Below are 20,283 nucleotides of genomic sequence, written 5' to 3'. Positions count from 1 at the left end.
TTATTTATGTTCAGATTTTATTTAATATTCACAAGAACCAGTTCCATGGAAATTGTGAGGGGGCAAATGCACAGTGGAGCCAGACAGCCGGGGAGAGCCCCACTGGACTGTCTGGCCAGTATGCTGCAGCCAGGTGTCAGCCCGTGTGACAAGGGTGATGTGCCCAGCAAACCTGGCACAAGAACCACTGGCCCCATTGAGAATATTCTAATAGGCCCCACTTTTGTTGGTCCTCCTCTGTTCCAGCCAGCACCAGGGATTGCACAGAACTGGAAGTAGAGAGTCAGGGAGGGGCAGAAAAGGCAAATGTCTGTCCCAAGCAGCCGGGGCACTTTTGACAGGGCTGCACAAGGGAGATGCTAGTCTTGTCCCAGGAAAAGGAAGCATCAGACGGGGACGAGGCAGTGACTGATTGTCAGTGGGACTGTGGTTTGCAGCCTCCATTTTGCTCCCATCACTTTCAAATCATGCTCTTGAAATCATGTTCAAAATCACCTGAAATGTTAAGGAACAAGAATCCTGTAAACAACAGGCGGCTGGGCCTTGCTCGCTGCAGCACAGTGTCTGTGAGCAGGAGAGACGAGCGCCCAGTCCCCCCCACACTGATCCACCGCTTGCTCTTTGTCACACACTGGCCAGCCTTGCTAATGAACAGAGCCCTGCCCAGCCAACCAGGCTCTGCACCTCGCCCACAGCTGACACAGCTGAGGCACAGACCAGCATCAGAATCGCCAGGTGGCAATAGGTCTAGGAGGCATCTTCCCCATCACCCAAGCTGATCTTGGCTGGTAGTCTCCAAGCCCGAGCCAAGCCTACAAGAGCTCTGGGGGCCCTAATGCCCACAGGGAGCCTACCTATCTCCTTACTGAGTCAGGATATAGCCCCCCATGGTGATAACCTTTCTCAATGACGTCAAAGTATCTGGTGTCAGCAATGTCCAGCAGAGAGACTCTCCAGCCAGCTGAGCGCAAGGCCTGGAGAGAAGACACAGCAGCGAGAAAGACCAGGCACTTCAGGGAGGAGGTGGCTGCTACTCCACACAGGAGCCAGGCACCAGGGTGAGGGAGATGGGAGGAAGCAGCAGCCCTGCCCCAAGAGCTCCCAACTGGAGCAAATGCCACCCAGCAGGGAGTGGGCATCCTCTCCCTGAACAAACAGGCCCATCACAGAAACTAGCCCCCCACCCAAACCAACCCCAGGGAGTTCTTCTCTCTGCTGGATCCCTCACGCCGTGGGAGAGGCAGTCTCCTGTTATATGCCTCTATCCCCTGTGAGCTACGCTGAGTCATCGCTTGGATGGGAGGCTGAAGGGGGCCAGGCAGCACTAGGCAATGGGTCTCCCTCCTGCATGAGAGTCATTCTAGGCCGTTCTCCAAGAGGCAGATGACAGAACAGAGCATCCCACCACCCTCCCGAATCAGGTTGCTCGCTGCCTGCTCCAGCTCTTGCAGCCTCCCATCCAAGCATTGGCCCCGCCAGAACCTGCTTAGCTTATAAGCTGGAAGGAAAGCCAGGCCTGAAGTGGGACAGCCTGCAAAGTGCACCTCTTTCAGGCAGCCACCCCCACTAAAGGAAGGGATGGAAAGCAAATGCCCTGGGAGCCAACACAGCTGTCTGAGCTGAACAAATCCCCTCTCTGCTCTGGCTGCCCCTGGGTAGCTCCGCCTAGGCTACCACCAGCCCAGGCTAGAGGCCTTCTCCCTGTATCTGGAACTCCTGGCTTAAGCTGCCGCCCACTAGTGGTTACCTCAAGGGCTCCAGCCTCAGGCCAGGGCCAGTCCAACTAGTAACTACTTGTGTCCAAAGTAGTTTGCCAAAGCCATCCTGCCCTTGCCAGCCAGTGTTTCTCCACCCCATCGCCCAGACCTTTAGGGAAAATCTAGGGGTGCAGAAAGTGACCAATCAGGACATAGCCAAATCCCCAGCTCCTTAGGGACTGGAGGCCCCAGAGAGGTTTCCAGCTGGGTGCCATGTAGCAAGGGTGCAATGAGAAACAAGGTAGGTGAGGTAATATCTTTTAGGGGACCACCTTCTGCCGGGGAGAGAGACAAGCGCCTGAGCTACACAGAGCTCTTCTTCAGGTCTGGTCTACTCACCAACAGAAGTTGGTCCCATAAAAGATATTATCTCAGACCTTGTGTCTCTAATATTCTGGGACACCTTCAAGCGAGGGTGGAAAGAGTCTACTGAATTGGGCTGGGGTCATGCCGCTGACTTCCCCTCGTGTGCCCGCAGATGCACACACACACGCGTGAAACAGTAAGATGATGGGGCTGCTGGGAGCAGCACCTGGAAATACTCTTGGGATTGTCTGTGGAATTCTGGTGAGTCGTGTGGGCAACAGCGATCAGCACCTCACAGGCCTTCCTGGCAGGCTTTGCTGCTGTCACGCACAGGATGGGGCTGTTCCTCCGGCTGACCTCCCTGGGTAGAACATAGCGTCACTGCAGAGCAGTCAGACCCACTGGGGAGAACAGGGCTGGGGAGCAGCAAGCACAGCCTGTCAGCCCGCTATGGTGGGAGGAACTTTCCTCTGGGCACAGGGGAAGCCAGTCTTCATGTTCACACTGCACACCACATACCTTACTGCCTGGGTGTGCCTGGGAAGGGACTGAGTTTGCACACCCAGGAGGTGTAGGCAGGAGCAGGGTATGCACAGCCTGTGCCTACAAGGGCGTGTGCATGTACCCAGGTTTATGTCCACGGACTGCAGTGTATTGCCCAAGTATTAGAACGGAGGCGGGAGCAGGCTGTACTGGCACAGTGTGCGCATGTGCTTGGAGCAGGGGAATGCATGACTGCTGCATAGATATGGTGCACACCCATAGGCAGGGGGTACAGGAACAAAGGGGCATGCAGGCAGGGGCAAGCTGTCTGTGTGTTCCTGATTGTGAGTTCATGGCTGTCTCTGTGGAGGGTGTGCTAGCTCTGGACCCCAGGGCGCTCACCGGCTTATATGGAGCAGGTTGTTCACGGAGGTGTGCGTGATGGGTTCAAGGTCGTAGACTCCACTCACCAGAAAAGCTCCTGGAAAATAAAACACCCTAATCTGTGTGAGGCCTGCCTCACTCCCCAGCACAGGGGGAATTTCCTCTCTGGGCCTGTATCTCTCCACGGTTTTCCAGGTCACTGCTTAGGGCCCTGAAGGCCATGGCAGGGCTGCGCCAGTAAGCATGCTCTGGAAGGCACTGCGCATTCAGACCTGGAGGGAGAGATGGCACCCTGGGACGGGAGCTTGGAGACAGAGACACACTGTGGTTCCCTCGTGCTGCCACTGTCTGTTTGTTGTATCCCCATTTGGTCTCCAGTTTCACACATAAACAGAAAGATTCTTGGGGTGGAGACAATCAATTACATGTTCGTACACTGCCTGACAATATGGGCCCTGGCCACTCGATGCTACCACACTACAGACCTGGGCAAAAGAGGTTGCTAGGCAGAGTCCATTGCATTATCTGCAGCTTTGGAACACGGATACACCCTGCTCTCTTCCCATCTCAGCAGAACAGAGCCACGTGGCTGGAGTGGAAGGGGTGTAATGCATCATGGCTCAATGGGCCCATCAAAGGAGCAAACCCTGCTTATGGGGCATGGAGCACGGGGGGGTGAGGGTCCCTGGGGAAACCAGGCACTACCTTTTATGTCTGGTGTCACTCCATACTCCTCCCAGTCAGTTGAGAGCACCATGGCTGCCAGGTGAAGCCCCTGCTGAGTGTCCACACAGGTAAACTCCGCTAGACAGGGCAAGGGAAGACAGAAGGAGCTGTGAGCAGGGAGGTAGGGGGACTGGTGTCTGCGCATCCAGCTGTGGGGCTCCCCTTTGGAATGGAGGAGTCTGCACAGCCTGACAGAGTCAGAGTATGACGTGTCAACATTCCTAGCAGTGGGTCAGAAAAGCTGGATTAGTTTCTCCATCTGCTCCAGTCCCCCACCACCCACCGAGAGGAGAGTACTGTCGTGCGTGTCTCCAGACTCCTATCTCTCAGGGTCCATCCACATGTACCTCATACCACAGTTCTATAATGCTGTGCGAAATGCCTTCAGCATGATTGCCTTGATGTGGCCTGCTCCTGCCATGGGCCCTGCAGGGTTGGCAGGGACAGCAGAACGAGTGCCCAGGAGCTATACGCTGCCCTACCTGATCTTTGAATACTGCTGCACAATGAAGGCCACACTGCGCCGCACCTGCGCCACCATCACATCCAGGTGGCCTAGGCAGAGAGCATAAAGTGAGGAGGGGCCACAGGGCCGAGGAGATGCTGTTCCCACTTCTGGCACCCCTTACCTTTCGGAGCCACATCATATCCAACCGCCACCACCGCAATGCCCTGTGTCACCAGAGGGGGCGCTATAAAGCCTGACAGCTCCTTACTGGGGAAGAGAAACCCTGGTGAGTCACATGCTCAACTGCTGGGATGTAGCCAAGCAGCTCCCCTGTACCCAAAGCACCTCTCGAGACCAGCCACAGAGAAGTTCCAAGGGGGGGCAGATTATCTGCCTGTTGGACCTGCAGCACCCAGGACAGGCCTAGCTCCAACTCTTTTTACTCCTGAGGAGGAAGTTCTGGGGCTAGGCCTGACCCACTCACACAGGTTCCCCCGCCCACAAATAACTCCCTGAAAAGGACTTGCCTCACCTTAAAAACTGCCAGTATCCACCGTGGGATGTACAGGACGAGTGGGAAAGCTGCAAGGAACAACAAAGGGTAACCTGGCAGCAAGGCATGCTGCATGTTCCCTCCACTTCCCCCCTCCCTGTTCTCCCAGCTCCTCTTGCTTTCATCCGCTCACCCGCCTCTCCTCATTTACCTCCAGAAGGATCTGTGGGTAAGTAATGTCCAGTTTCTCCCCATCACTACCCCCGTAAGGACATGTAGCAGGGTCTGCATGGTGGCCTGGGCCCTCCTGTGCCTGTGAGCGGAACGAAGGACAAACTAAATACACTGGCTGCTCCATGGTGCACCAGGCAAGCAGCCCCCTCACCCCTCCCTGGCTCCCAGACTCTCCATCTCTCAGCTCTGATCTGGGAGCCTGTCTGTTTCTGCAGCTCTCCGGCACTGCATCCCCCTTTGCCAGCCACCACCCTGCAGTCCAAGCCCTCTTAAATCCCCACCTGCTTCTGTGGGGCCCACAAGGGGGTTGGTAATTTACAAACAAAGGCCCCCAAGTCACCCTGTTTGGGTGGCCTAGTGGGTCCTGCCATGGGGGTCTCTTTCTTGTCTTTGCCAGCTCTTTGGGGTTGGGGCTGTCTTTGGATTTGTCTCACAGAATCCAAGCACAAGCATCATCAAACAATAGAGCAGGCAGAGCGAGTGGGCCCAGCACAGGGGCAAGTCTGGGGCTGGAAGCTCACCTAGTAACCTGCCAATGCCCCCGCTCTCAGCAGTCCTATACACTACTCTGCATCGGAGATGCTTTCTCTGCACAGCATGTGTCACATCCGCATCCATTTCTCCACCCTTTGCTCTGTGGGAAGCTTGTCCCCTGGCAAAACCGTCTGCCTGCTGGCCCTTTACCTTCAGTCATCTCCCTGACATGGGCCTCTATCACAGCCTCCTTGTCCATGCGGTGAGACCACCGGCTCGGGGCATACTGCTTCTCTAGCTCCTGCAGGGAACACACCACAAATCCAGACACACACAATGGGGCCAGCACAGCTAGATTTTTATCTTCTTGCCTGCAAATGAGTTTCTGGTCCTACAAAGCTGGTGTTTCTGGGATTGGAGAGAAGGACAGAGCAGGAGCCACCCAGAGCAAAGGCAAACAGAATGTGTAATTGGCTCCCAGCATTAAAAATCTCCAGCTATTGTTGTGTGAGGTGAGCCTGTAAACTAGCGTTCAGGCTAGAATAACAGGGGACTGTGGGTCAGGATTGAGGGGCTGTGACAAAAGGGACTGTTCTTAATGTTTCCTCTGAGTACGGTAGGGGTGCCTCAGTTTCCCCTATGCATTTCTTAAGTCTCTAGGTGATGGGATAAGGGGTGTAATTGTTGCAGAGCAAAGGGCCAGTGTACATAAATGGCCGACCTCTGTCTCCTGGCAGCTGATGGTCTAGGCCCTTTCCCCCTGTGAGGTGAGAGATAAAGGGTTGGAGAAAAAAGGAATCAGGTGACCTCCTGGCCCGGGAAAGGGACAAAGCCCAGAGGAGCAGGGGCTGGAGGGTGAGACAGTTTGGGGCTGACTGGGGACGAGGAGTTAAGTGCAGACAGGGTTGTCTGGCTCACTGCCCCCAAAATGGACCGGCTGAGGGGTCCTGTTCTCTGTACCTACAAGCTCTGTGTTAGACTGTTTTCCTGTCGTCTAATAAACCTCTGTTTCACTAGCTGGCTGAGAGTACGTCTGACTGCGAAGTTGGGGGGCAGGACCCTCTGGCTTCCCCAGGACCCCACCTGGGCGGACTCGCTGTGGGAAGCGCACGGAGGGGCAGAGGATGCTGGATGTTCTGAGGTCAGGACCCAGGAAGGGGGAGCCGGGGGAGCTGTGTGTCCTGCAGACAGGCTGCTCCAGAGAGGAGACTTCCCCAGAGTCCTGCCTGGCTTCGTAGGGAGCAGCTCCAGAGCATCGCCCCTGGGGACCCATGACAGGGGCATTGGTAGAACTCTATGTGTGGTGGGGGCCCAGGGCTGGAATGGCAGGGGCACCGGGGGGTTTGGGATTGAGAGACATCGGAAGAGGTGAGAGAGAGGGAGCCTAGGGCTGGAATAACAGGAACCAGGGAGTTGCAGGCTGGGACTGAGGGGCACTGGCAGAGCTGGGAGGAGAAGGTTATACACCACCAGTAGGGTCAGTCCCCAAGATAATAACGGAGCTGTTCCCAAATGAGGCTCCCTGGACTTTGATCTCCATGTCCTGAGAGTAAGGGACAAGAAGTCACAAAGACAAAGTCGCTCTTAATTACCCCTCCTCCTCCTCCAGGATCCTCTAGTCCGCAGCCTTCCCCCAGTCGTTCCACCTCCCCTTACCTCCTTTGTCATTTCTTGCCATTTCCCCATGGCCAGGCTCAGGCTGCGACCTGCACAGGGGGTGTTTCTCTGCATGGCACCAGCGCAAATCAAGGCGTGTCGGGGGGCTGGCCTGGTCCCCATTGGCTGCTCAGAGGGCGGAGGGATTGGGGGACACCCCCAAGCCGGCCCGCGAAGTGCCAGGATCAGGAAGGTGCTGCGGGACTCACTAACTGGCGCCTGCCCTGCCCCCTTCTTCCCCCGAGCTCCCGGTCCCCAGCTCGGATTGCGGAGCAGCCGGGGCAGGAAGAAACTTCCCCGTAGGCAGGTTATTACATCGTTGTCCTCCGTGGTCCCGGTATCGGTCCCCCGGCTGCTCTCCGGACACATGAGACTGGCCCAGCCTGACCCCTTTGGGCAGCTCCCCTGCGGCCAGTGTAGACAAGCTGGCGGGACCCCCCGCCCCCAGAGAGGCTAAGTGCCAAATAACAAGACCTCGTTCCTTCTACTTGGTTTGTATCAACCCCGCCCCCCCACCCCTGTCCCCCAGCCCGATCCCTGCCCCCCTCCTCCGCCCCCCAGCCCGATCCCTGCCCCCCATCCCGATCCCTGCCCCCCTCCTCCGCCCCCCAGCCCGATCCCTGCCCCCCACCCCTGTCCCCCAGCCCGATCCCTGCCCCCCTCCGCCCCCCAGCCCGATCCCTGCCCCCCACCCCTGTCCCCCGAGCCCGATCCCTGCCCCCCTCCTCCGCCCCCCAGCCCGATCCCTGCACCCCGCCCCTCCTGCGCCTTGCGGTGACTTGGTGCCAGTCACACCCAGGGACCTCGGCTCTTTTCCACCCCCCCGGGTACAGGTACAGCGAGTCTGGTTGCGAGGCTCCACTAGGAACAGATGCATCCGATGCAGTGAGCGGTAGCTCACGAAAGCTTATGCTCTAATAAATGTGTTCGTCTCTAAGGGGCCACCAGTCCTCCTCTTCTTTTTGCTAGGAACAGAGCATCTCAGGACCAGGGATCTTGGGGTGGGGGGACTTTGGGGGGTCCGGGGCTGGGATCCTGGGGGGAACCGAGGGGATCCTGGGGGGGTCCGGGGCTGGGATCCCGGGGGGCAGTGGGGGGGTACCAATCTCTTTCCCATCATGCACCGGGACATGCTCTTCCTGTAACCCACCTCCGCATCTGGTGCTTGGGTGAAATTTCCCGCCCTGGCCCTCATTGGCCGCCGAGGGGAGCGGAAGGGGCGGGGACTCTCCTGATTGGTCAGTGCGGGCGGTGTTTAAGGGAGCGGAGCGCGCGCGCCTGCTCGTTCCCAGGGCGCCGGCGGGATGAGCTGCCTCAACGTGCCCGGGGTGCAGCCCGGCTCGCCCGCCAAGGCGCGTGGCCAGATCCAGGTGGGTGCTCGGGGGCGGGGGGCTGGTTCGGGCCCGCGGGTGCCCCGCCTGGTCTCACCCCGTGTTTCCTGTCTCTGCCGGTGATTTTCGGGCCCATGTTCTCCGGGAAAAGGTACTGGGGCCGTGGGGTGCCCGCCGGGTTTTGGGGGGGTCTGGGGGTCCCCTCACACCAGGGGCCTCATGCGGCCGGAGCCGTCCCCGTCAGGCGGGGGAGCTGCTCTGGGTCCTGGCTGCTGCCCCAGCCCCGCTCTCTCGGGGCGCAGCTGCCGGGCCAAGCCCCCTGTCCGGCTACAGGGCGCTGCCCGACCCGGGGGGACCCTGCAGCCCGGGGGGACCCTGCAGCCCGGGGGGACCGGCCTCTCCAATCCCTTGCACTGAGCTGGCCACCCGAGCCTCTGCTGGGGCTCAGCAAGGGGGGCTCCCCTCGGGGCACAAGTGGGGGTTACTAGCGCTCGAGCTGCTCCTACTGGTTTGCGGGGTGTCAGTGACGAGCAGACCAGTCCCCTTACTGGGCTGAGACTCTGCGCTGCTCTTACCCAGATAGGCTGACGGCAGCAGGGGCCTAAGGGCCCCTCCTGGGGTGCCCAGGGTTGTCCCCTTGGCTCCCAGTATGGGTTTGGGAGGCTAGACCTTGCAGTCTTGTGCTGGTGCGCTGCCACTAATGGACTGTGGGACGATCCTGGGGATAATGTCTATTCCCACACATGTGCTAGCCCTTCTGCACGCTGTGGTTAATTGTGACTATCTTGTAGCACAGAACTCATGCGCCGGGTCCGCAGATTCCAGATTGCACAGTACAAATGCCTTGTGATAAAGTACTCCAAGGACACTCGTTACTGCACGAATGGGGTCTCCACGCATGACAGGTGAGCTGCTGTCAGGGATATTACCCCGTTTGCAGGGAGGATAATCGTCTGAGTGCTGCTGCTTGACTTTGTTTGCTTCCAATAAGGGAAACTATAGAGAACTTGGTTTACAAGCTTGAAGTTGTCTCCTTTGTTCTGTGAGGTCCATTGGCCTTGCCTTCGATGGTGTGTCTAGGCATGACTCTGCAGCCCATGCCCCTGGCTAGAATGCTGCTTTCAGCTAGCTGTTGTCTGGCTGTGCTATGGGGTGTGGTTTTTTACAGCTGGCTGGTTGGCAACTGCACCATGTATAAGTGGCACAGCTTTTAGCCCAGGAATGATGATCTGTCTCAAAACAGCTGTGCTTGAGCCCTTGTTTTTAATAGCTCCCTCCTATATGGTTGACCAATCACTCACCCATGTGCTGATTCTTCCTTGCAGGAATACCATGGAGGCTCTTTCAGCCTGTTATCTCAAAGATGTGCACCAGGAGGCGCTTGCTTCAGCTGTGATTGGTATTGATGAAGGCCAGTTTGTAAGTTCTCATTGCTTGTCTGCTATTGTCTCCTGTCCAATAACCAGCAAATTTGCCTTGAATGGACCCCATGCTATATAGGATGGGAAGTGCAGAGAAAAAACTTAGATCTGCCATGTTAACTGGCAAAATGGTCTTGTGCAGAGTTCTTGTCCAGCCACATTTGTGTGGTCTAGTGCCATCCCTCCTCATAGCCTTGGTATGGGTATGGTGGGCAGCTAAACCTACTGTGTTTAGTCTGAACTGTGAAGACTCTCCTTGCCCCCTTTGCTCAGGTAATGCTGCTGTAGCTCCCTAGCTGGTGCCCTGTCCTGCGTTGTGGAGACACTTCTGAATTCAAGGCTATCTGCAGTGCTTGAAGCTGCCCATACGCCTTCCTCTGCACGCTCCTTGCTGAAGCTGTCCTCTTTATGCCCTGTCTAGTTCCCAGACATTGTGGAGTTCTGTGAGGCAATGGCCAATGCAGGGAAGACGGTCATAGTTGCTGCCCTTGATGGGACCTTCCAGAGGAAGGTAATTTCTTTCAGCAGTAGGTAACTGGATTCTTCTGAGTTCTTATCCCTGTACCAAATAGCCTGTCTCTTTGCTGCAGGCATTTGGAGCATCCTGAACCTGGTCCCCCTTGGCAGAGAGTGTAGTGAAGCTGAATGCTGTGTGCATGGAGTGTTACCGGGAGGCTTCATACACAAAGAGGCTGGGAGCTGAGAGGGAGGTAAGATTCAAGGGAACAAAGACCATTGTAACAGGGCCTTGAAGGCACCTGTGAGGTGAAATGACCTGCCCATGGTGTGTTTATACAGGAGGAAAGAGCATCCCTTTCTAACCTACACTCTCCTGCCAGGTTGAAGTCATTGGAGGGTCAGACAAGTATCACTCAGTCTGCCGTGTCTGCTACTTCAGGAAGCGACCTCAGCAGGTTGGGCCAGAAAACAAGGAGAACCTGCCTGTGGGGGCCAAACAGGTGGATGTCATAGCCTCCCGAAAGGTCCTGGCCTCCCGACAGATGCAGTGGAGCCCAGCAAACTGAGCAGGGGAGGCTAAATACTACAACTTTGGGGCTTCTTTAAAGCTTGCTTCCCCTCTGTTCAGCCCGGAGCTGTGTCATGGCCTCCCAATGCTACCTGCCAAACCTAACTGCTGCTTGTGTGTGCTGAGCTACAAAGAACCAGGCCCACGTAGAAGGGACAAAAGGGGAAAACCATGACAAACAGGAGTCAGGCAAGCAGCCAATGGGAAAGTCCTCTGCCATGGAATGTGCGCAAGAAATTGGAGGCACTTACTGAGTCACACTGCAACAGGCCCTTGTGCCTCAGTGTGGGACTTCCAATATACCATCTGTCCAGGCTTCTGAGTAATGACTATTCTCCCAACTCATGGTAACCCCTCTTTAGGACTTTTGACCTCCCTCCCTGACACTGTTGCTGGCTTTTGCTTGTTTTCTTAAGGACTTTGCCTGTTTTGTTGCCTAGGGATACCCTGTTCCTAGATGACACTGGGACAGGAGGACCTCCATTGCTTTAGCTCCTTCATTATATTGCCTCTTACTCCATTCTAAGGTACATGGCCTCAGACCTCCCATCCATACAAGTGTCTTCTCCTGCTATCACTACACCCCAGCCATTATCTTCCCTCTGAACATCAATTTCCCCTCTAACAATGCTTATGTGCAGCTGCCTCCACCCCCCTGGCAGGCAATTGTAATTAGTTTCCCCCCCACATTGCATTCAGTGTCTGTCCAATTTAAGTTGGTTTCTCCAATTATACTTGCTCAGACTACACTGAGTTGCTCTAAATCAGGGCTGTTCCATTCCAAGGCTTTTTACTGCTGTCTTCCTCTCCTGTTCCCAGCAGTGGAGGTGGCCTTGATGTGTTGACTTTTAGGGTTTGGTTTTTAGTTTCAGCTGTACTAACTCAAGGAGTGAGCATCTGCTCCTTCCTGTGTCCACCCTAATAAGGGTGGAGAATGGACCCTGAGGCTGAAAGGTGACTAAGCTCTTAACACAGACTAACTGAAAACAATGCTCTGGTGAGGTGGAGGTGGGGCTGATGTTAAAGGGCACCCTCTGCTTCAGTGGAGTCTAGTTCTGCTAATATCACTGTGCACAGCTGCTTGCTTGCCCAAGAAGGGTTTGCAGACATTAGGTCTAAACGCCTTGTGTCCTGATCAAAAAGATGTGCTCGATCTCTCTAGTAGATGGACTAATGATTAGTGAATAGTTTTTGAATAGTGTTGCTGGTGAGTGCCCCACCCCTTATTGTGTAGTAAATCTGAAACCTACTTCTGAGCACTGTTTTTAATCTCCCAGAGGGATGGGTCTGTGCTGTCCCAAGAACCAGATTTTTAAGTGAGGGTCTCTAGAAGGTAACACTGTCTCCACTTTGGAACCTCAGTGCCCTGCTGCTTGACATAAATTTCTTCCTGTGTTCTTAGCAGATCATTTTTCCCTTTCTCTATAGGGCTTGGGGGTCATACCCAGCTGCTTCCTCACTGCCATAACAGCTTGTTGGCTAAAGCATTTTGATAATTGCTAGGCCCTCGCAGCCCTTCCCTTCCTTGGAGAATGAGCCAGCTGCTCTAACCTGCCTTTCCTGCAGCCCAGGCTTGCTGTTTTGTGACACAAGGCCCTCTGTTAACCTCTGGCCTGGCACCAGGAAGTTCTCCTCAGCCCCTTACCCTCACCCCTTAGAGCAGCTGCATTTATCCCAATCCAAAGATGGTCAAGCTTGCTGCTTCCAGGCTATCTTTATTAAGCTCACCTGCCAGGTGTAGTATGGCTGTTGATTTTAAATACTTCTATTGCGGCTGGGGGGGGGGGGGAGAGACACAACAAGCTTTGTCTAGAACTGAGCAGGAATTCTTCAGAGCTGCTTACTGAAAGGGGGAGGTTTAATGTTAAGGCTGCAGCATTAGCCTTGGTGGGGGAGCTCATCCCTTGGTGTAGGCAGCTGCCTAATGTTTCAGTGGGTCTGTTTAGTGCAGGGGTGAGTTTTAAATTAAATAAATGAAACTCTGTGTAATGTGTATTAATGCCAAACATTCACACTACTCTTGCTGAAGCCTCTTCTCTGCCTTCTAGGGGCAGCTGTACTGGTCCTCTGCTGACAGAGGGCATGTGCTGGAAGCTCTGTCATGGGGCTTCTTTGTAGGAACTGCCTGGGTGGATAAAGGCTCTACTACCCCTGCAGGAGCAGGGGATGGCACTTGAGCTGTGCTAAAAACAGGCATGTGCAATGATTATGCATTTCTTGGCTCTTCTGGACTGTGACTTGCTCTAGACAGAGTGTGATGGGAGGGGAAGAGCTGCATTTCCTATCCTATCCTGGGGGTGAGGAAGCCCACCCCCTTAGGCAGAAACATCCTGGACAGGCAAAGGGTGAACTGAGGCCTCTCCCCAGCAGAAGGAAAGCCCACATTACCCCTCCCCCCTTTAGAGCTCCCCAGAAAGTCAGCACCTGTAAGTGAAAAAGACTTTATTCCATCTTCTACCAGTGATAAATGAGCATTTAGAACATCAGTTGTGTGCTGGTAGCTGGTGCTGCAACTCATCTACCCTGTATGACTGTCAGAAACAGCTTCCCAGAACAGGTGCACTTGGGAAGCAACAACCTGAGCCTATTTACACACCAGCAAAAGCAAGACAGGGTGTGTATACCCGGAAGAACAGCTGCTTCAGAGGCAGAAGTCTGAAGCCTGGCCCCCTGGGAGAGCTAGCTGCTGGGTGGGTGTGAGCAGACAGCACTAGGCTGTGCTCTGCACACAGCATAGCTTCTCCCAGAGTCCAGATCTACCCTCCCAGCCTGGGGTGAGCAGGAAGGTGTTGTGCTTGGGGGATAGATCAGTGCTGCTTAGGCCCCACAGCCAAGTCAGTCTCAGAGGCTGTTTCAGCAGCAGTTAGAGAGCTGACCAACAGTATTACTGTGGCTCCTAATCTGGGCCATCTCATCATTGCATGTGGTACCCAAAGATCAGACCCTCCCCAATCCAGAACCTGTTAGATTGCTGGGGGGAGGGGCAAGGCACTGCCCCCAACTTAATAGTGAAACTCAAAAGCTTTATATACAAATCAGTTTACAAAAAGTTTAGTCCTGCACTTTGGCACCAAGCTCACCCAGCAGCAGCAATGGAAGGCAGCATAGGAACCCCTTCCACACCCCATGACCCAGCACAGAAGCAGAACTGCTGGCCCAGGCACTGAACCCCCCCCAGCTCTGCCAAGCACAATGGCAGTTGGGGACTAAGATACCTGATACAAAAGTGAGATGGCACTTTGGGGAATCTGAGCCAGCAGGGTTAGTAAAGGCACCAGGGCTAGAGCTGAAGTTACAATGATGTAGCCACAGGCAAGGTTTCGGGGTATTTAAAATTCACCACACTGTCTTGAACACAAGAGGAAAGAACCGAATTGCCCACGCTCTGTCACAGCTGGGGAGGGGCTAGGGTCAAGCCTTAGGGACAAAAATCCCCTCCTGAAGAGGAAGGGGTCCCCACTGCATGGATGCAGCAGGTTTGTACTCAGCAGTCACCACAATGAACAAGAGGGAAGCCCCACCCCCACTCAGAGAGGACTCTATTTCCAGGAAGGCAGAGCCAGCAAGCAGCTCTAAGTGGGGAAGGAGCAAGTCACATGTACAGCCTCCCCACACATTCAGTCCTTGGGCTCTGCCAGGGAGCTCCTAACTCCAAAGCCCTGGTGCCCTTCACACATTCACACACTAAGCAGCCACCACTCCCCACCCCTAGTCAAGATACAACCCCTGCCGCTCAGAAGAATTGCACTTGTGTAGCTATCCCTGCTGGCCACTTTGGTGGTGGCCAGTGGCACAGGGCTCAGTACGCAGGTGGGGGCTGGTAGCCCTCCGAGGTCTCTCCGGTCTGGGTGAAGGGTGGCTGCTGGTAGTTGTTGTGAGTGACATTGGGGTAAATTGAGTAGGGGGTCGAAGAGTCAGGGGTGGGATCAACGTAGCTGTTAGTAAGGTCCTCCACTCCCATTCTGTACCTCTGGAGAGCAAAGGTGATCAGGAACCCCTAGAAAGAGACAGAGCAGCAGTCAGCAAAGCCAGGCACCTCAGGAGGGCCACAAGGGCAGGTCCAGACACTGGGATGCAGGGGCAGCAGAAGGCCACAGCGATGCTGCCCATTCCAAATTGATGTGGCTCAAGCCCCTGATTCTCTCAAGCCCCCACCCCAAGAGAGGTAAGCCCTGAAGAGATCTGCTGGCTGGGAAAGCGCCACTCACCCAGGAGAAGATGGAGAAGAAGCTGAAGGCAATGGCAGCTCGGGCTGAGTCAGCCCCCACATGCACATCAATCGGCAACGTCATAGCCCACTGGTTGGTCAAGAAGCAAAAGCCAACGAACCACAGGAAAGTCCAGAGTGCTGTGGGGGGGAGGGGCAGAGAGAGCAATGGGTGGGTCCGGCTGCCTTGCTGGGGTGCAATCCCATCCCCTGACCCACACTGATGACTTCATGTCACCCAACTGCTGGCGGGGAGGGCTGAGCCAAACAAAGCCTGTTCAGCAGACCTTTTGGCTAAGGGCCTCCATTTTCTTAGCTCCAGGGCCACTGACTGACTGCCCTGCCTCCCAGCACTGCTGCTTGATGCCCCTGGGGGCTCGGTGCAGAGCCCCATAAGCCCTATGCTTTGGCAAGCTGCCCAGAAAGCGTCACCCAGCTGGGTGCATGTCTGCAAGTCAGGAGCAGTGCCCAAGTTCAGCACTGCGTGTTGGGCACGGTGCCAGGAGATCAAAGCACCCTCCTCTAGTCAGGCACAGGGTAGGCCACTGAAAGAAACAACCATCCAAGGAGCTGGACAAGGGCAGCCATTGGCTGATCATTAGAGAAGGCCCTAACGCTGGATGCGTTTCTAACTGCTCTGCTTTAGGCATTAGTCTGGGGCAGTTCTCTGGCCTGCGTTATACCTGAGGTCAGACTAGAGGATTGTAATGGTCCCTTCTTGGGGTGCCTTAGAATCAGCCAGCCAGAGCCAGGCCCACCCCGATGGCTGCTGTTACCTGAAAAGCCCAAGTCTGCCATGACCAAGTACTTGCGGTCAGTGGCGTTGCTGATCTGGGGAAAGTAGATATCGATCGTGAAGAAGGCGACACAGGCCAGGAAGCCGAGGACACCGACGCCGACGCCGTAGCGGCAGGCATCCTCGTTCCGGTGGAAGATGCAGTGGAGCTGATCGGTCTCATGCGGGTTGGTGTACCCCTCACCGATGATGCAGGAGAACACAATGAGGGAGAACACCTGGGGAGGGAGCACCGGCGTCAGCTTGAGCAGTGTTCAGGAACCACAGGGCAGGTGGGAAGCTGGGGGGATCTGGAACCACCAGCTCCACCCTTCCAAACCAGGAGAGAGTTCATTCAATGCAGCTATGGCCCTTTTACCACAGTGGCTATCCATGCTCCTACCCCCCTCTTGGGAGAGGGGATCCACATGCAGCAGACAAGAGCAGGCATCCCCAGTGTGCTGGAATGGGGCAGCACAAACATGCAGGGGTTGGCACATGTGCCTTACATGAGGGAACCGTAACTAGGGGCCGGGGCGGTTCCAGGCCTCACCTCGCGATTTACCTGTCGAGGTGGAAGTGATGGTAGCAGGGTACCGAACCCCTCAGTAAGGTGCCTGGGCTGGCTTGTGCCCGGCTGCAGCCAGAACCAACAGAGGACGAGCCTAGGAGCGTGCAGGGCCTGCCTCACCACGGGGGTAAGGCAACAGTTGAATTGGGGGAGCGCCCCCAGCCTCTGGGGGGGCCCATCCACAGAACTGAGAGGGAGCAGAGCACTCGGCCAACACGTCGCTCCCTCACATGCTCGTCAGCAGCGACTCCAGCTGCCGCGGCCCCCCGAGGCTGGCGAGCCCAAGCGATCAGCTGACCCCCCCGCAAAGCGACAGTCACGGCGCCCCGCAGGTCCCTCCTCCCGGCCCGCCCCATGCACCGCCGCGGGGCCACCCGCAGAGGGCGGGCGCGGGCGGCTCCTCCGCAGCCTGTTCCACGCACCTGGAGGCCCCCAGGCGCCGCCCGGCCAGCAGGTGCCGGGCCCCAGGTCTCGCCCCGAGCAGGGCCCCGGCCCCGGCCCCGGCCCCCTTCCCCCGGCGCGGCCGGACACGCAGCACCAGAAAGTCCCGCGACTTGCCGCACCCGGCCGCTCCCGACGGGGCCCGGCGCGCAGCCGGGGGACACGGGCGGGCCCGGGCCCCGACCCCTGCCCGAGCCCCGGCCCCGGCCCCCTTCCCGGCCCCGGCCCGCTCCGCACGCAGCAGGCTCGGGGGGCCCGGCCCCGCTCACCGCGCTCAGCAGCCGGACCAGGACCTGCGGCCGCTGCAGGAAGCGCAGCAGGTCGAAGGTGCCGCCGGCCTTGGCCGCTCCGTAGGCGCCGCCGCTCTCCATGCTGCCGCCGCCGGCCTAGCCCGCCGCCCCGCCCGGCTTGAGCCGCCGCGTCCCCGGCCCCGCCCCGAGGAGGGGCCCGGCCCGGCTGCAGCCCTGGGCGGGGCGCGGCCTGGCTCCTCTCCAGTGGCCGGGCAGGTGCCGCGGGGTCCCCGTGGCCCGCCCGGGCCCCTGCCGCCGCGGGGGAAAGGGCCGGGGGGCCAAACGCCGCCCATCCGCCCGAAAGGCTCCGGCAGGGCAGCGGCCCGAAGCCCGGTGCAGGCAGAGCAGCCCGGCCGCGTGGCCAAGGGCCGCCCGGGGCTCCGGTGGGCGGGGGACGGGGTCGGAAAAGAGGGTTGCGGGGGGAGTTTCGGCCCCTGCTGCAGCCAGCCCCAGCCCTGACCGGGAGCCGCGGCGCGGCGGCAGGAGGCTCCTGGAGCGTCGCTGTTTCTTCCTTGTCCAGAAGAGGAGGCAGGGAGTTGCTGTTCCCGTCCTGCAGGATGCGTGGCCGGCCCTGCGCCTTCCCCAGAGCCCTCCGCACACGCCTGTCGTGGAGACACCGCGCCCGGCGCATCCGCGAGCAGGACAAGCTGGGGCAGCGTCCAGCCGGCTCTTGGAAAGGGAAATCGTGCCTCGCCAGTCTACGAGAATTCTTGGGTGGCGGTGGGGTCAACAACTGTGGACCAGGGTGATCCACCAGTGGCTCTAGTGTACCTGGACTTTCACAGAGCCTGTGACGAGGTCTCTCGCTGAAGGCGCTTAAGCAAAGGAAGCAGCCGGGGGTACGAGGGAAGAGACTCTCAGTAACTGGTTAAAAGCTAGAAAACAAAGGATAGGAATACATGGGCAGTTTTTACGGGGGAGAGAGGTGAATAACGGGATCTCCCAAGTTTCAGAGTAGCAGCCGTGTTAGTCTGTATTCGCAAAAAGAAAAGGAGTACTTGTGGCACCTTAGAGACTAACAAATTTATTAGAGCATAAGCTTTCGTGAGCTACAGCTCACTTCATCGGATGCATTAGGATCTGTACTGGGACCAGTGTTGTTAATTTATTCATAAATAATCTAGAAAATGGGTAAACAGTGAGGTGGCAAAGTTTGGCGAGGATACAAAATTACACAAGACAGTTCAGACCAAAGCTGACTGGGAAGATTACCAAGGGACCTCACGTAACTGGGTGACTGGGCAAGAACATGGCAGATGAAATTCAATGTTGATAAATGCAAAGTAATGAGCATTGGAAAACATCATCCCAACTATGCAGACAAAACAATGGGGTCTATATTAGCTGTTACCACGTAAGAAAGCGATCTTGACGTCATCATGTGTTTTCTCTGCAAACATCCGCTCAATGTGCAGCGGCCGTCAAAAAAGCGAGCAACGTTAGGAACCATAGGAAAAGGAGAGCTAATATAACTGAAAACATCATAATCCCACGATATAAATCCCTGGTACACTCACATCTTGAATACTGTGTACAGTTCTGGTCACCCCATCTCAAAACAGATACATTTGAACTGGAAAAGGATGGAACAGCTTCCATGTGAGGCAGGAGTAAAAAGATGGGGACTGTTCAGTGTAGAAAAGACGACGGGGGGGAGACTATTGAGTCTGTATAGTTGTAACTGGTGGGGAAAAAGTGAGTAAAGACGTGTTATTTATCCCTGCACATAACACAAGAGCCAGGTGTCACCCAATACAGTGAATAGGCAGCAGGTTTTATACAAAATAAAAGGAAGTACTCCATACAAGGCACGGGCAACCTGGGAAACCTGTTGCCAGAGGATGCTGTGAAGGCCAAAAGAGTAACTGGGTTAAAGAAATAATTAGTTAAATTCCTGGGGGCTAGGTCCATCAATGACTATTAGCCAAGATGGTTGGGAATGCAATCCCTGCTTTGGTGTCCCTAAACAACTGCCTGCGAGAAGCTCGGACTGGGCAACAGGCGATGGACCACTGGACAATTGCCGTTCTGTTCACTCCCTCTGAAGAACATTAGAATGTTCTTATCCCTGCTCAGAACAATCCATCCAGGCAGCTGTCCCAGGGGAGGAGACGCGAGTTTCTGGCATTCCACCCCCCTCTGTCCCTCTCTCCACAGCCATGTGTCCTTGCAATTGACCTAGCCACTGTGGTGTCACACTGAGCAGGAGTTAAGGCCTGGGGCAGTAACCTGATAAATGCAGATTTCTGCCTGGGCCAGGAAGGGATTTCTGCAGCTATCCCAGAGGAGACTTGCTCCCTACTGCCCTGACTCCCCCCAGCCCCTGGCATCTAGGAGGCTAATGGCCACAGGCTCAGCTGTACTGTGGTTCCCTTCCTGGTGCTGGAGCTGGCTGTGGCTCAGGAGCAGCAGGGCAGAGATTCTCAGCAGAGATGGGGTCTGTCTTGGGTTTGTGAGCTCTCCAAGAGCTGGGTGCAGTCTTGGGGATACACTGCAGGATTAGCTCACCCTACAGTCTGACACACACGCTGGCCCCAAGCACTCTCTGATCTCATGGGAGAGGGGGGTGGGGCCCCATGGGGTACATACTAGAACTGCCACCCGCACAGCCCCAGGGGTGTAGGCTGTGTGCTGAAGAAGGCCACCCTTCCCTCAATCTCATCCAGAGACTTCCAGAGCTGGCAGATCCCTGCCAGATTCTGTACTCCCTCCCAGAACCGCTGCTAGGACTTGTGCTGGCCTCACCTCCAGGACCCCAGCAGGACAGTTGCCTGCTGGAAGGAGATGGAATTCAGTTCCTGTAGCGTTTAACAGGAGCTGCTGTAAGATATGCCCACGAGGCATTTCTATCCACAGCCATCTGTCCACTGCCCCATGCCCGATGTGTCCAAGGCCGGTGAGGCCCTTGTCCATCCATGACCAGAGGTGGGGGGCTCTCACCCTAGGGCCCCCCTTGCCCAGGGTTGGACCGGACAATGAGACATGCAGCATTAGCCCCATTTGACGAGCAGAAGACTAAACCCTGCTGCCCAGCCCATGTGAAGCTGGTGCAGTCAGACCCTGACCTGAGAAGGCGCTTCTCCTGCATAGAGCAGGACAGAGCCCTGAGCGGCATCTCCTCCCTCATGCGCACCATGTCCGGCAGGGAGATCTCGGAGGAGGAGCACTCCCCCATGGAGCTGTGCTGGCTGACCAGCCTTTGTCTCAGCCCAGAGCAGCTCATTGCTGCAGAGCCCTGGGGAGGAAGGAAAGTCACCTG

At 56.5% G+C, this 20,283-nt stretch overlaps 3 protein-coding genes across 3 annotated transcripts; 1 reads left to right on the top strand and 2 right to left on the bottom strand.

The window, feature by feature from the left end:
• AFMID (arylformamidase) lies at positions 1-7,339 on the bottom strand. Its single transcript, XM_038371869.2, is given in 16 exon segments — positions 1-499; positions 870-974; positions 2,290-2,336; positions 2,339-2,424; positions 2,949-3,027; positions 3,636-3,699; positions 3,701-3,734; positions 4,139-4,211; positions 4,286-4,371; positions 4,637-4,662; positions 4,664-4,686; positions 4,809-4,835; positions 4,838-4,870; positions 4,873-4,904; positions 5,509-5,606; positions 6,962-7,339. Coding segments are annotated over 16 exon segments (1,221 nt in total). The 5' UTR covers positions 7,331-7,339; the 3' UTR covers positions 1-460.
• Positions 7,340-8,221: 882 nt separating this feature from the next.
• Positions 8,222-11,515, top strand: TK1 (thymidine kinase 1). Its single transcript, XM_038372662.2, is given in 7 exon segments — positions 8,222-8,330; positions 8,411-8,443; positions 9,084-9,197; positions 9,618-9,711; positions 10,135-10,224; positions 10,304-10,423; positions 10,553-11,515. Coding segments are annotated over 7 exon segments (702 nt in total). The 5' UTR covers positions 8,222-8,265; the 3' UTR covers positions 10,739-11,515.
• A 1,652-nt stretch (positions 11,516-13,167) lies between these two features.
• On the bottom strand, positions 13,168-17,164 carry SYNGR2 (synaptogyrin 2). The gene is made up of 4 exons (XM_038372663.2): positions 17,004-17,164; positions 15,724-15,961; positions 14,949-15,088; positions 13,168-14,737 (listed from the first exon to the last, which is right to left on the bottom strand). Exons 1-4 carry the CDS (start codon positions 17,103-17,105, stop codon positions 14,540-14,542), a joined length of 678 nt encoding a protein of 225 aa, XP_038228591.1. The 5' UTR covers positions 17,106-17,164; the 3' UTR covers positions 13,168-14,539.
• Between the last annotated feature and the right edge of the window lie 3,119 nt (positions 17,165-20,283).

This window comes from Dermochelys coriacea, chromosome 14 (genome assembly GCF_009764565.3).
Source record: "Dermochelys coriacea isolate rDerCor1 chromosome 14, rDerCor1.pri.v4, whole genome shotgun sequence".
Lineage (NCBI taxonomy): Eukaryota > Metazoa > Chordata > Testudines > Dermochelyidae > Dermochelys > Dermochelys coriacea.
This window is presented reverse-complemented; position numbering and strand designations above follow the sequence as displayed.

What these genes read in the sequence shown, in the direction of transcription:
- SYNGR2 (XM_038372663.2), bottom strand. Translation starts at nt 17,105, where the DNA reads ATGGAGAGCGGCGGCGCCTACGGAGCGGCCAAGGCCGGCGGCACCTTC. An exon ending in TGGTCCGGCTGCTGAGCGCG is followed by an intron (nt 15,962 to 17,003) that starts GTGAGCGGGGCC and finishes CTCCCTCCCCAG; the next exon opens with GTGTTCTCCCTCATTGTGTT. An exon ending in GGCAGACTTGGGCTTTTCAG is followed by an intron (nt 15,089 to 15,723) that starts GTAACAGCAGCC and finishes TCCCCCCCACAG; the next exon opens with CACTCTGGACTTTCCTGTGG.